Here is a 16121-nt window from a genome sequence, read left to right as displayed (position 1 = left end):
ATCTGTTTTTCTTTTCCCATGAGTTTTTAGCAGGTGCATCTGTGCAGCATGACTGAATTTGAGAAGCAACAAGCAGAGGAGCCTTCTCCTGTTCAAAGCAGAGCTGAGCACCTTCCCTTCTCTGCACACAGGGCTGAGAGCAGGAGCCACTGTGGTGTTCAAAACCTCCAGATTTCCTGTAACGAACAGATAGAGGGTGAAGGTACCTTTGAAATGCTAAAAGTGCAGCACAATGTTGTATCAGAGAACAAACAGCTGAGAGCCCAGGCTTAGGTGAGGAATACTGCTCGTTAGCTTTATTGTAATGTTTAATCAGTAGATGTTTATGGTAGTGTGCATTTTTCCACGACAAAACTTGGTGTACATCTTAAAACCCACGGCAGGGACATGTGGAGGAGCTGGACACACAGGAGGGAAAAACTTTAGCAACTACTGCCAAACAAGCAACTGTATCTTTTTTTTTCCCCCAAGTATGGAAAATTAATATCTCACCTAGGCATGTACGATAACTCACCAGGTTTGTTTTAGCCAGTGCTTTTCGGCCATATTTTGTTTTTCCTCTGGTTACTATTTGACCTCATCTCCCTGTTAGTACAGCCTGCATCACAGGAACCTGGTCAGATTTACAGCTTTTAAGCAAGCTGTATAGGAGGAGGAAAAAGTACCTGAGCTAAACCTGTTAGAGGGGAGAAAAAGCTGAGGAAAATACATTATTTTATCCTTTCAAGAGTGCAGGCATCTGTATTGTGTGGTTCAAAGCTGCTATGCTGTGAATTCTTGAAGGAGTGTCTGATAAGAATAGTCTAAGTTCTGTTATTTTTTGATCATGAAGATAGTAAACCAGTAGCCCCATAATCTGTAAAAACGCTGCAGTTCTTTCAGGAGATGATCAGCTGTACATACATGATTGGATCTCTTTAATCCCAAGAAAAAGTCCCAAGAGAATGTAACAAGGAAGAAGGAGGTCAGTACAATCATGTAATAATCCTGACAAAAGATTGGTCACTATAAGTGACTTAAAAGGCAGACAGAAATCATTATTTCTTCTCTTTAGGAGTGCAGCCTCATTTCAGTTCACAGAAAACGCCTTTGTTTTCAAATGCTGCAGTTTATTTCATAATACTGTGATGTTAGTATAATTTTTACTGGTGAAAGTGTAAGGGTTTTGGTTTGTTTGTATACAGCCTGGGCTATACCACTTAAAAGTGGGAAGAAAACAGAATGTAGATGGATGCATTAGGGTGTTGTCTCTTAGAGTGGGTGGGTGGGAGAGGATGCAATGCCAGAAGGGAACTGTTTTATTTTCCCAGCATTTTTTTCCACAGATAACACTTCTGTTTATATAAAGTTTAGCAGTAATACGCTTCTCCCTTTTACCAAGTTGCCATACACACATCCTTTAGATGAGGCCAGGAATTTTTTAGCAAGTTTTTATAGCTGGATTGGCTTTAACAACTTGGGTTTCCTTAGCTGGTTTTCATCCAGACTCCTCTTAACAGTTCATTTGTTCTATTCACCCAAAACAAGGGTCTAAATGCATCTTATCTCTATAAACTCATATGTTTAGAGAAATGGGGTGGTGAGAACAGCATAGATCAGTTGAAAAGCAATGGCAGGTCATTGCATTTTGGGACATTGTGACTATTATATCTTTGTTAAGATGTTTCTTAGGTTGCCACTCACAGCAGGCTGCCAGATACTGCTTTACCACTGCTCCTGCTCCTAGGCTATTTTTAAAGAGTGAGAGCTTTTGAGTAAGGAAAAGGCTTTTAACTGACATTGTCCATCTCTTCTCTCTAATCCTAAAGGTCAGGTAGTGCACTGTTGGGGTTTTGTTGTGTTTGTGTGTGTGTTTTGTTGTTAAGTGGACAAGTCAAATGGTTTTGTTATGCTGAGACTCCTGTAGCGTGTCTTGTCCAGTGGCCTGGTCGTAAGTGTTTCGAGGGTAGTTACCATGCAGGCATACATGGACTTGGAAGGTTTTGCTGTTCAGTGTCTGTGTGTCCTTCCTTGCTGCATTTAAGCAGGAAAATGGCAGCTCTCCAGATGCTACAACTTGAAAGCTGCTACTGAGTGGAGTGGTTGGCAGCTGCTGTTTTATGGAAATGACCAGGCTCTGCCAGTTGCTGCTGTGAGAGGAACAGAAGAAGGTTGATCCCTGGGCTGAGTTGTGGGAGGAAGGAGTGAAGTTTCAGCCTCAGGGAGATGCTGGACTATGACACTGGTGATTCCTGTGTAGCTGTTTCTTGGAAAGTTCTCTTCAAAAGGGGATGCCAAGAGCTCGTCCAGCACACTGGAGCGGGGCTCTTTGCCCAGGCACACCAGGCAGGACACAGCTTCTTGGGGTTATGACCAGAGAACTGGATGTTTCCCAGTTTTCCAAGGGCCTCTTTCCCACTCTGGTACTGTCTCTCCTGCTGGTCTCTGGAGCCAGGCTTGTTCTGAATCAAGTATCTATCAAAAAATGGAAAAAGCTTTCCAATTATTTAGAAATACAAACCTGTGGGCTCATTTTAGTAGTGCTTACACTTCCCTTTTCAGAGTCTAAAGTTCAGCTGATACCTGCAGTTGAGTATGACAGCTGATAATCACGTATGCTTGAAAGGGTGTAGCACAGTTCTTCCATTCATCTTCACTGCCTTGCCTATCCAGATACTACAACCAAAACATGGTCATTCTGCACACATTTAAATATCCTTAATTTCACCTATGAAGACAAAATGCTCTTCTCAGCGTTACCATCTTACTTTTCTAAGGTAACTTTTTAAAAAAATAAATTCCAGTATTTTTTGCTTGGACATCTCAATAGTTGACACTTTCAGCAGATTCAATATGTTGAGAAAAATGAGTGAACTCAAACGATCATTACAGGGATTTGAATTTCTCTCTCAGAACTGAAATCCCAACTCTATGTTATTTCTATAAAGTTTTTTAAAATCACAGTGAACTGTTTACTAATATCAACATGAAAAATGTGGAAGTCAAGCAAGAGTGTTACAGCTGCAAAAGAAACAAATCCATTCAAAAGACTTTCATGTGAACTCGAGTGACCCCCAACATCTCAACACATTCAGCATCATAAAATCAGCTGCAGTCACAGTAAAATGGAGAACACAATAGTGAAATTTGCATTCCATTCACAGCAATTTCATAAAGGATGAAATTCATAAACAGACCCAGTCATAAGCCATTGAATAGTTTTGCACAGCAAAACAGTACATTGCAGTATAATTCTTACATCAAAATTTCTTTACTTTCAGTTACACTTAAGTGGCACTTAAGTAATCAGAACAAAGAAACATGTTTTAGTTGTGCTGTGCTCTAGTGCAACTTTTAGATTATCACTTAATAAAATAGATTGTTTAAATTTCAGATTTATACTGGCAGTGATTATTAGATGAGGAAGGACAGAGATCTTTGCTAGGTTTAGCTAGCTGGAGTCCATTCCTTGGTCTTCTGCTTCTGGCTCAGGAGGATACAATTCATCCAAAATCAGCTCTGCAACGACAAAAAAAATCATGTTTCAGAGAATAATTTTTCTACTTGATATAGCATAATTATAGCTGGTATCTCTTTGCAATTTTAAACATGCTGACTGTAGAAGTATACAGCAAATATCCTTTTTCAAGTTCAATGCAAACAGGTCTTCAGAAAGGTGTTTTGTCATACAAACTTCTCTCCCACTTTTTTTTTTTTAATGCCTTTTTAGGTATTAAAGGAGGGAGCTTATCTTGGACAGTTAACTAAATTTAGTTATTAGTGGGAAAACAGTAAATGGTACTTTTGTTATTTTACAACTAGTTCTGACTATTTATTAAGTTTAAAACCTCCTTTCTGTTAACTAATGTTAAAAAGCCACTAGGACAAAAGCATAGTATTTTGTGTTTTAAGGGAAGAACCTGAACAGTTACTACAGGTTTGCAAGCACACACTTGCACCACTGTCCCCAGAATCACAAGCTGTTCCACTGGCTTGGTCCGTTCCCAGGCAGAACTAGACAAGGTGTTAGGCAAAGGTCTAGGAAAGCTGAGGACACTCCAAGCCATCCGAGTAGAACAAATACACACCACACTGTTTAGCATCTCTCAAAAAGTCACTAATTTGCAGTGGCATGCTTGCAGGACCTGCCTTGCTGATGCAATATGGACACCAACAACGAAGGATTTATTGCCTCCGGCTCTCAATAACACCAGATGCCTTGCCTGGTATCTTGTAGCAAACCACATGCTGACAAAAGAGCACAATCTTCACATCAGATCTACAGTGTGCACATAAATAATGCCACGAGTGAGCAAAGAAACAGCCTCACAGTGCAAGGAGCAGAGGCAATTTCATATGATTGGCTCTCTCTGGGAAATGGACACCATAAATGTGCAAAGCAAAGAGCAAGTCCTGATGGACAGGGGCTAGAGAAGCTTTTGGGGTAACAGGAAGGTTGGGGATAGAAGAGGGAAGACGAAGATGTTAAGGATGCAGGAAAAAAAGTGCAGAGAAAAAAGTGTCATGCTAGTTGGAGACTTGGAATAGTGTGTTTTGTTTTTAAATAAGGTAATGTATAGTGCAGATTGTTCTACAAAACAGAGGTGGAATATAGGATTTTGTGTGATCAGATAGCAGGGAAATATTTCTATGGAAAAAAGAAAAAGGTATAACTATTAAAGAATAGTAGTGGTTCAGTGTAATTAATATTGAGAAGCATCAGACTATGGGCTGGCTTCAGAGGTCTGAGCACCAAACATCCATGGTGTTTCATACGTGGTACTTGTTCTGTGAGGAAAGGGACAGTAATGGCATTTCTATCTCTACAGCATGGAAAAAAAGCCAGCATTATCACCTGACTCATTTTACCTTCACAGGCGCTCAATTTTTGAGTCTTTTTGAGAATGGCTCTTATGCCTGGTATGGCTTGGTCATAGTGATGAAGAACTTCCAAACAGTGTTCATGAAATAGTTTATCTTTCTGAGATAGGCTGTGTAAGAGTAAAACAGCATCCCGTAAAAACTGAATAATTTGTTCCTTATGTGCACACAAACTGTTCTCAGATCTTCTGATCTTCATCCACTGTCTATGTAACATTATAATTAGCGCCTTAACCACCTGCAAGATGAAAAAAAGTGCCTCAGTACACTAAGTTATAGCAGCAGAACTTCACTAATTAATCTCTTCAAACTTCCAAATTTTAAATATTTTCTAGCAAGCAAAAGCAAGCTTCCTAGAAGGTGGCATCCTTTAAAGTACAGTACGCTTCTAAAAAAAGGGCCAAAAGCTACCTCAGCTTTGTTAGGTGTGCCTTTAGGTTCTCAGTAGGTTAAGCAGCCCCTGCAGTGACACAGTGACGTACCTCGAGGTTACACTGGCAGCCTGTCCCAGGGAACACCGCCGGGCCGGAGCACCACAGGCACCTCCTCAGGAGTCTGACCGTCTGTTACAAAAACACGCAGACTGCATTAGAATGAGCACTAGGGTTGTGCAGAATCAGCAGGCAATTAAGCTGCAAACGAAGTAGAAATGATACTTCATTACTAGTTTCAAGTGGTTTTTTAACAGTTGATTTTTTTTTTTTTTTACTGAAAAAAATTGTTAATGTTTTTTCCCTGTAAAATTTTGCAGACATAGAATTTACCTTGCACAGAAACTTTTTCAAATTTCTGATGAGAAAGGCTAGTGAGGCGCAGTGGGCCTCCTTAATTCACTGCGTAGAAATAGTATGTTTACACTTAATGTAGATGGGGGGGATATTGAAAATTGCTCAAAATTCTTTGAAATGAGAGCACAAGTGCAGCAAATGGTAGAAACTCAAACAAGTCACCACTGTCAGTACAAACAATACAAATTAAATTCAAAAGCTATTCTTCCTGTATATATTTACTATTACACAGCAAGCTAGCATTTCCACGGAATACAATGAATACAATCCTGCATTGCTACAGACTGCCTTTTATATGTAGTAACTCTTAAGACACAGTTCAGAAATAATTAATACAATCAAGTTAATCATAGATCTTGCTTTGTTTTAATCCTCTATTGATCAAAAAGCAAAATAAAGATTAGGGTTGAATATTTACAGCCATCTTACGATCTTTTTTGCTTTTTCAGTGACTTAACTATGACTACTATGATTGATGTTCTCTTCAAGAATAGTTACTGATGCAGTTCCAAGCAGCTACTCTTAGAAAAAAAAAAAAAAATTAAAAAATCAATGTAATCCCTTACTGTAAAGCAAATACTTTCAGTTTCTATTTCAGCTGGGCAAAGAACTTGTTTTTGGACAACTTGTGCATTGCCTTGCTCCTCCTGCTCCCCCAACTGGAAATAACAGGAAAAAGGTGAACAAACAGCTGTGGTTACCTCTTGTTCCAGCTGAAGCCAGAGCATTTCGGATGTGGATTTATCTGGTCTTGACGTAATATATGTGTACAGTGCAAGAAGAATGCAGGCATCTGAAAAACAGGTAACTTGTTCCTTTCCCAACTAGTCGATTGCTTATGACAAAAATTAATTTTGTCACATGAGAAAACATTACAGAAAATACGTAGAGTGCTATCATGGCAACCATGATACAGGCTCAGGTTCTTGCTTTACTGAAGAAACTAATATCCTTAAACTTTATATATGTGTTTATGTTAATACTGTTCTACTTCATTCCTAAGGAACTGGATAAAGACTGTCATGCAGAGTACTGGAATCCCCAAAACTCAGCAGTGTCAGGAGTGCAGATAAATTAGATTTCAACTCCTCAAAAGCCCTTTTTTCCTTAGCAACCTTAAATATTATAAGCATCAATCTGGAAAGGAGTTTTAAAAATCTACATGGGTATCAAAGCACAATATTAGGACAGATACCAGAAGACAAAAATACTCTTCAAACAATACATAATCACTGCACTAGGAAACAAGTTTTCAGGTAACATAGCAGGCTTTTTGCCTTCGGGGGTTTTACCACCTTGGAGCAAGGCCTGTTTGCATTACTTTTAGTCATGCTAACTAACATTCGGCTGATAACAGTTGTCTGTGTTACGCAGTCTTTTACCTGAATGAGAACAAAGCTGAGCAAGCAAGGTGTGGTGTTGAGCAAGAGCAGACAAGAGTCTCACGGTCAGAAGGACAGCAGGTGAAGGGGTCTCTGGACACAGACAGGGGAGCAGAACCTGGCTACTCAGTAAGTGCTGAAAACTTCAAAAGAAAAATCTGAGTTAGAAATGGGAAATGCGCTGACAAGCTTAAAAGACACTATTTCTTCCACATATCGTTGTAATTTGTGCCTTTTTAGACATTCAGAACATACCTGATCTCAACTTATGTGTCAAAAAGTATACTGAAAAACACATTCTGTTACATTTGGCAGTTGGTCTGCAATTCATACTACGGTTGTGTGTATTAGACACCATTAGCAGGTGAAACGTCTCACTTTTGAGTGGCATTTTACCTACCACAATGAAATCCTGTGCTCTCGTTCCTTATGCATCTCCCAGCAACCACAAAAAAACCCAAAATAATGTTACAGATATTCGGATCAACTGCATATTGCCTTAAAAAGTTTTCTCACTTTCAAGTGACATCTATGCAATGAGGCAACAGCATCTGCTTCATATGAACACATGCAAATCTGGTCACTGATGGGGTAATTATCACATTCATTAGCAGCAAAGGCAGCAGAAAGATCTTCAACTGCTTGTCAAAGGTGACCCGGGAAATGTGGTATTGTCCCGTACATGTCAAAACTACTACTGTCATCTGCACAAACTAGTTTCAACAGAGAATGAAAATTGCTAAACAACAGACCCTCAAATAATTCAAAAGCTGTTAATGACTTACTTTATTAGCAAGTCCATTGTTGAATTTTCAGCTAATTTCACTAAAACTTTTAGGCTTTGGTTCAGTATACTGTCAGTCTGTGAGCCTCTTGCAGCAGAAAAAGCTAAAACCTGGAGCAGCTTTTTAAACAAAGAATGTTGAGCTTGATCCTGATTGGGAGCATCCTGTGGAGCTACAGGCAGCCCTCCCTGCATCCTGGTATCTTCTTGGTTACCACACTGATTGTCACACAACGCATTTTTGTCCATCTTTGAAACCTGTTCATCCCCAAGAGCAGAACTTTCTTCCACATCAGGAGACAGCAACGTGTGGACAACATCCCAGCTATAAAATACCAAATAATAAAGAATACCCAGAGATATAACTGTAGTTTCTTCAAGAGATAACCTGAAGTCGTCCTTACTCGACACCATATTTGTGTTGGTTCTGGAAGAAACAGCCGAATGGTTTCCAGACGAACCATTTACTGACTTGTCCGCCGACTGTACCGCTTGGCAGTAAGCACCGATATGGTGTTCTACCAAGGGCAAGAGGTGCACGGCACCTCGGATCTTGCAGTGCGTGAGGTGCAAGAACTCCCTTTGGCTTTCCGTTGGGCTTCCTTCGGATAATCCTTCGTCCATGGCAATCAAGTTCAAGCCTGTTATTGCAAGTTTTTGAGCTTCTCGCAGGGACACAAGAGGAGCAATTTCTTCCCGAGCTGTCCTGCTGCTGGCTAGTTGTGTGGGTTTCCTATCCAAATAAAATTAAAAGAAGGGAAATACTTCAAAAGAAAAGGCAGAGAACATGGTTGAAATTTGAGTGATCCATATTCTGAATCAAATAATCAAAAAGTCTAGAGTAATAAGAGATTCTGTTCCCAAAATAAAATGAGAATTTGAAAAAAAAAAAAATCCTACTCCTTGATACCCGCATGGAAGAGCAACTTCCAAGCTTTCCTAGGCCTTGTGAAAGTAGTCGGAGCTGACAGCTGAGTCACTCAGCAGCTCACTGCAAGCCATTGTCTGGCACTACATTTCAAACATTGGCTTCTCCGTTTCATGCTTTTGATCTCTTTTCATATATTCTTATCTTCCCCTGATGTTATTTGGTGGCTTCTGGAAGAAGGAATATCTGTATATTACCGATCTGTAATATGTAGGAGCCTTTAAAGGACTACAAAAACAACAGATTATTTTCTTGGCCAGAGATGAGAGACTTTAGCTATTAACTAGTCAACCTGCAGCTACAAAGGACAAACACACCACCTCTGCTTCCATAAATGACAAGGACAATGACGTATGAGCCTTGCAATGAACCCACAAGAATTACTAATAAAACACCATCAGAAAAGCAGAGGTATTTCAGGAGGTACAGTCTAATTAATTGAAGTGAATACCAATTATAATTGATACCCAATATTCCTATTTAAAATGCTTTGCAGGTCACTATAAATGTAACTTGGAAAATTGCACATAAATGGTACATTACAAATTGAACATAGTTTAGTCTTTGAAGACTAAAGCTGACTGTTCTTTTGATCGTATTTCAACATTTTCTTCCCACTTAACTCAGGATTATGTATATACTTCCCTCATTGCAATCAAAGTTTTATGTCCTTAAGTGAGTAACAACAGAAGCTGCTAACAATCACTCCCAGGTTTTACAAACATGTTTCTGTGCCTTCCCCTAATACATAAGTAACCTAGTTTACCTCTTAGTGTTGTTCCATTATTTAGTATCCATGATAATCAAAGATTAATAATCAAAGATGCAGAATGATGTTCCAAGGTTTGCATTAAATGGCCTGAGCAAAACAGCATTTAACACAAGGAAGGAGCTATCCTACATGAATAAGCATTTCTTAGCATAGGGAATGCCACTATACTAAGACCGTGTCAGATACGGTTTAACAAAAAAAGTAAAACTTACGTATCCAAATAGTTAGGCTGCGATACAGCTCCAGGTAGAGGCTCAGAGCTGCTGCTGAGAAGATGGCACAGCCCCAGTAACGACCCGGGAACAAGGGGCTGCTTCATCAGGGCGTTCAGTAAGATAGAACCTGGAAGGACAAATAATTGTCTTTGCAGTAGCTTTACCATCAACTCCAACACCACCACCAACATAAAATAATATTTCAAAAGATCGGCCTTATTTATGGTGCTCTCAACCTCAAAATATTTTTTTCATTACAAATCTTCTTGCTCTACAAGAGAGAATTCTTGTAGAGAATCATTCTCTAGAAATTATTTTCAGAAACATGAATTTAAGACATTACTTTAATATTAACCAAACTAAATTCAGAGATATTTTAATATGATCTGCTGTTAGCAAAGTATCTTGAGCCAAATGATCATATATCCCAACCGTCCTGATGACTTGCCCTCCATGCTCCAGTCCAGACATTAGAATTACGTGATACAATTCTATTCTGAACTGGAAATAAAATAGTACCCTGAAGACTTCCCAGTGTTGACTGTTGTAAATGTTGCTCTGTTGTTTTTACCCTCATTAAAAAAAAAAAAAAGAAGTAAATTTGTCCTGTTTTTACATCTGTTTACAATAAAAAACATAGCAAATTAATACTGAAAGACCCAGCCTTGTAATAAGATGCCTCTTGATCCATGCCCTTCCCCAAAGCAAAACTCAGGCAAACTTTCTCCTTCAGTAGAATGACAATGTAAGAATGCTGTTAGGATGCAAGATAATAATACAATCTGAAATGTTTTACTGCAAAAATCACAATATTCACAGCAAAAGCGAGTGGCTGCGCACAACTGTTTTGTGCAGGGAGACTGTGTGTAGCAGCCTCCTCAGCATGATGCTGCTTGGAAAAGGCACCTGGCCTGCTCCTCAAAACAGAATTAAGTTACCTTGTGCATTTCGCTTATGTACAGACTTGCAGGAACCGTTTTTTCCCATTGCTTCAGGCTTCACAGATAAAACTTCAGGATGGGTTTTCTTACTGTCTAAAACAAACAGTGATTATGAGTCTATGAGAACCACGTTGCTCCTATCTCTGTCCCTGTGCTTTACACACATTCGGGTAGCCACAGCTGTTACACAGGAATTAAACAGACAGTAGACCACGAAAAAACATTTGTCTTGTTTAACTCAGATGTGTTAAACAATAGTTAAGAGCTGTGATGCAAGTGGAATTTGCTCTGCAAAACAAATTAGAGAAGTGAGTAAAATTTCACCTTTATTGTCAGATGTTCCATACATTGTTCAATGCTATTGCTCTCAACTTTTCTTTAAAAAAAACCCTGTACCTTAAGCACAGATTTACATGACTACATTAGTTAAAAATCAACATAAAATTTAAAAGAAATTTAAAAACAAAATCAAGCAATTCATAAGCTTTCAATCAGCTATATTTGTCACAATTACTACCCAAACCAAAGCCAAAAGCCTTGCAGGGTTCAGAATACAAATAATTAATTGTGTTTTTCAAACAAATAGGCATCTTGAGTGTTGTTACTATAACAGACAGTCAGGGAGCTGAAAAAATACTAATGCTTTAAGGCTACTGTATTTTTCTTTTTGATGGAGTTCATACTGCCCATGTAGTTTCAGATTTAATACTGTAATGGACAGTAATATCTCAGGCATTTCATGACTCTTCCTGTAAAGATTAGTTCATGATATCCAAATTGCTCCCATTTATTATTTCCTATGGAAACATGGCAGTCAGCTGCTATAAAAAACCCACTGTTTTGTTTCATATTATTGCAATCTCCAAATACACACATATATTCAGTTCCTAAGCCTTACTCAATGGATTTCAAGACCCAATTTTGTGAGAATTCCTGCCCTACACATAAAAGAGGAAATGGGTAAACTCTTTCAGTTTTTAATTTCAATATGGCTAAATATGTACCATCTAAAATAAATCCCAAATAAGGTCAGCTTTATAGTCAAAACCACAGGAATACAAAAAATGCACTAGCTGACTAGCAGAGCGATTCAAGAAATAAGCAAATTATTTCCTGTTCTTCTTTCTTCAATGAGAAAGGCAGATAACAATTAGGATATTTTAGTTCATCACATCATAAATGGAAGTTTTTCATTATGGCCAACAGCCACTTCATAGGTGACATCTGGGCACCTGGCAGACGGGCATCACCAAGGGGCAAATTAAAATGAGATTGATGCAAATTTCTGTCATAGCTGTTTAACGCCAATTGGTATAAAACAAAGTGAACTTTCAGCAAAAACAAAATAAAACAAATACTTGTTTTTCTCTACAGTGAACTTACTGAAACTGTTCAGCCACGTGGTACAAAAACCCTCTTGAAGGCAGAATGTACATATACAGCTAAAAATGTGCCTCATTGTATAGGGGTTTACCTTCTTTGATCGAAGTAGCTGGGGCAATCAAATTTCCTGAGGAACACGATGGTCTCGTGGACATCTCCGCATTGAAGGATTCCTTTGTAGGAAAAGATCTTTTTCCAGGCTGTGGAGAACATCCTTCTGATTTCACTTGTATTGCAAAATTCTTCTTAGGGCTAAAATAAAAACCAAACACTTAGATGAATCAGTATTTCTTTTGTCACTTTATTAAACAATAAACAATGATCTATTTAATAGCCTATGTAATATTGATGTTTTAAAGGTACTTCACTATAAACTCTTTGCATTTCTGTCACAGATACAAGGAAGGCTCTTCTTGAGCAAATTCCATAGAGGTCAACAGACCTATTTTGGTTGTAATTCTCCAAGAAAACAGAGCTAAGAGTTATATGGATAAAGAAAACCTCTTCAACAGTGTAGGCAGTCATATTGAAAAAGGGAACACAATTCATTTTGGAAAACTCATACCTTGGCGTTAAAACCGTCTGAGCAACTTGTTTATTTCTTTCACAGTTCTGGAGTCGCGTTCTTAATTCATTCATTTCTGCATCTTTGAACTGCAACTCTGTCTGTAATGACAGTAACTGAAAGAGGAATTACAAGGACAGTTGTACTGTTACTGAATAGTTCAGTGATGATGTAACTGCAGAACAACTAGAATTACCATAAGATTTCAAAGTTACCACCTGGTTACTGTGAGCTCTGCATAAAATCTCAATTTTTATGTATGCCAGTCCAATTAATACTCTCTTAGAACCAAATGCCAAGAGTTCAGGCAAGAAGCATGTGACTTGTTAAGACACTTGAACTTTACTCTCTTATTTTGGCAGAATAAAAGCCTCAGAAAGTGCTTACACTTTCTTCTCGGTTAAGAAAATGAAAGCGTACATAGTTAGGACATTTCACACAAATGTTCTTTCTTTGACAAGATGGACCATGACATCATTAAGTCATAAATTCAGCTTCTGCACGTGATGTGCAGGTAACTGTGATACAGTTACAAACCTTTTTGGAGAACTCTTTTTCTTTCTCACTGAGGGTCTGAGCTTTTTCCTGTTCCAACAGCACGTATGATCTTTTCTGTTCCTCCACAGCACACTCCATCTGCCGCAGTGAGTCGCGCAAAATTTTTATTTCTCCATTTTTAATAAGAATTTCATCCCGCATTTCTTTCAGCTGCAAACAGATTAATTCCATAAGGGATGTATATAACCACAAGTATGTATTCATATCATGATGTGGTTGAAAATTAGGTATATTTATACTTTCTAGGGAGAAAAATGCTTCTGTAACCCCATTCAGAAATTCTGCAATACTGCTTCGAATATTTTTCTGATTATATCAGGCTCATCTGTTTTCTCTAACAGAATTATAAAATGACAGCAAAGACACATCTTCATATCCCGTCCTGGTGTCTGTCAGGGACCATTCTTCTCTCTCCCTTCCTCTGGGATCATGGTCTCTCTTTGAAAAGTATTATAGTTACATATCAGTAATTTATTCAGTGTCTTCACAAGTACTCTCTGAACAACCATCCCCAGAGACAAGACTTTTGACAGGTAATAGAATGAGTTATTCAGAAAAACAGGGAGAAAAATGCAGAAAGACACATCTGTATCACTATGTAAAATTATGGTTTACCCCCATGTTGAACACAGTGTATAGGTAGGAGCTTCCCCAATAAAGGATATAATTGAACTGGAGAAGATTCAGAGAACAGAAGGGTGACAAAAGGTGAATCAGGTTGGACCCTCTCATCTGGGAAAAAGCACAACTGTGAGGAAACAAAAGAAACAAAGCTCTGTCGAGGTGTGAGTGCTGTGCACGTTATTCCTTTACTGCCTCTCATAACAGCCAAGACCCAGCCACTGAAATTATCATTACGTGCAAAGTTCAAAATAAAATCATAGCAGCAGCTTCCTGACACAATGTGGTGTTACGCTGTGGACGCCTTCACACTAAAAGGTATCCAAAACCAAATACACAAGCATTTAAAAAAAATACACTATAAAATAGTAAATGCACATATAGTATTTCTGGATCAGGAAGTACCTACATGAAATTTTACCAGAGGCCAAAAGACTACTCTGGTAAAATATTATCATAAACTTGCTCAGGTCCTGTATTCTTCCTTAGCTGTCTGCCACAGAAAAGATGGACTTGGTACAGGCATTTGTACCTTCTTATTGTTCTGCATCTATTTCTTCCCCATAGTATCTTTCTGTAAGGGATCCTCAGAAGGTAAAATAACAAAACACAACTTAAAAGTCACTTTCTCAAATCTTTAAGTTGCACAAACTCACTCTTGCTGACGAGCTGACAGGAAAGAGAATGGATTTGATAGGAAACAAGTAACATCGACAAATTAGCATTTGCTAATCTGAAATGACCAAGAAATAAAACATTCCTCTTGCTCTTAATATTACTACAGCTGTTTCCAGCATAATGCTTTTAATATATCCATGGATTTAACAGATTACTAATCAACTTGATTAGAAGGAAATACTTGGAACTGAACTTATCCACCTTTCAGTTAGCCCTATCAAAAAAATTGGGGAGGGGAAGGTATCACTAACCTTCTGTTTAATTTCTTCATGCTGTGTTTGCAGCACTTCAAACTGGAACGCATCTCTCATCAGACTGTCTTCTGTACCACCTCCTGTTGCAGAAAAAAACCACAAGATCTGTTCTGAAGCACAGATGATGTATGTACGTCACCAATAATATCTTAAAACAGTAAGATGAGCCACAGTAAGTGCAAGTATTTCCTCCAAGATAGTTTAATACATTGTGTAAATAAGGGTTAACAGAAAACTTTCTGACCTGGAGGGATTACAAATGTCAGCATTGCTAAAACAGAGGATTTAAGCCCTCTGTACTTTCATTATGAGCAAACCCCTGTATATGCTTTGTCAAAGTAAATTTGAAAATCAGCTGTTAATATAAGATGTATTATGCAATTACAAGTGAAAGTAACAGTCTGCTGGCCAACATGCGTGACACTATAAATGATACTTAAAGCATATTAGAAATTTATGAAACTCGTTTGATTTATTTAAGACATTTAGCATACAGAATCAACATTACAGGCCAGTGCTAGGGCTTCCTGGTGCTGTTATTTTAATGCTCTGTGGCTGCCTGGGGGTTATTTATGTGACAGTTTGGGGCTTATTTATGCGACTCTTTGGGGGTTATCCCTCCGAATCCGAGCGGGCTCTTCCAACGTCCGGCAAACCACCGCGAAGCTCTGCGAGCCAGGCAGGATAACCAAAGCAATTCCCGGAGGGATAACAAACATGCCCCCAGAGCGGGGCGGGTTCCAGAGCCCCGGTGACAGCGACAGCCGCAGCGCCCCCGCCCCGGGCGGGGCTATCGGCACGCAGCCCCCGCTGCGGCGGGACCCACCGCCAGTCCCCGCTGCCCCGCGACACCGACCTTTCCACGTCCCCGCCGCAGCGGGCGCTCCGCCCCGGGGCAGCCCCACCGCCCGCTCGCCTCCGCCACCCCACGCGTGTGCCGGGGGCGCGGCCCGCGGCGCGGCGGGCTCCTGCGACAGCGCCTGCGAGGCCAGGATGTCGATCTCCTCCAGGTCGTCCGCCGTGAAGTCGTCGCTGTCCCCGAAGGGATCTCCCGGCTCCTCGCCGGGCCCCGCACTCTTGGGGCGCTTGTGAGGCGGGAAACCATTCTCCAGGGCCCCGCCGCGGCCCCGCGCGGCCGGAGGGGCGGCCCCGGCCCAGCCCGCCCCGCACAGCGCCGGGCCGCTCCGCTTCCGCGGCCACAGCGGGGGCTGCGCCGCCATGGCCGGGGCGCCGCTGACCCGGCCCTCCCACGCGCCGCACTGCGCGCGCCGCACCGCCCACCAATCACCGGCGGGCAGGGCTTCCCTCCGACCAATGAGGTAGCCGCCGCACCTACGGCGGCCCCCGGGGGATCAAACCCAGTGCCGGCGCGCGCGGCAGCCGGTTGTAAGC

At 40.2% G+C, this 16121-nt stretch overlaps 1 protein-coding gene and 1 long non-coding RNA gene across 2 annotated transcripts; one reads left to right on the top strand and one right to left on the bottom strand.

Moving 5' to 3' along the window:
- Positions 1-1088: 1088 nt before the first annotated feature.
- On the bottom strand, positions 1089-15964 carry ATRIP (ATR interacting protein). The gene is made up of 13 exons (XM_065845653.2): positions 15586-15964; positions 14727-14809; positions 13156-13326; positions 12619-12734; positions 12145-12305; positions 10668-10763; positions 9727-9856; positions 7816-8547; positions 7031-7173; positions 6350-6441; positions 5343-5423; positions 4849-5098; positions 1089-3498 (listed from the first exon to the last, which is right to left on the bottom strand). The coding sequence occupies exons 1-13, from the start codon at positions 15947-15949 to the stop codon at positions 3431-3433; spliced, it is 2487 nt and encodes an 828-aa protein (XP_065701725.1). The 5' UTR covers positions 15950-15964; the 3' UTR covers positions 1089-3430.
- On the top strand, positions 6459-15670 carry LOC139828771 (uncharacterized). Its single transcript, XR_011740708.1, has 3 exons — positions 6459-6904; positions 7023-7159; positions 14760-15670. It is a non-coding gene; the product is annotated as an uncharacterized lncRNA (long non-coding RNA).
- Positions 15965-16121: the final 157 nt, after the last annotated feature.

Source organism: Patagioenas fasciata, chromosome 10 (genome assembly GCF_037038585.1).
Source record: "Patagioenas fasciata isolate bPatFas1 chromosome 10, bPatFas1.hap1, whole genome shotgun sequence".
Lineage (NCBI taxonomy): Eukaryota > Metazoa > Chordata > Aves > Columbiformes > Columbidae > Patagioenas > Patagioenas fasciata.
This window is presented reverse-complemented; position numbering and strand designations above follow the sequence as displayed.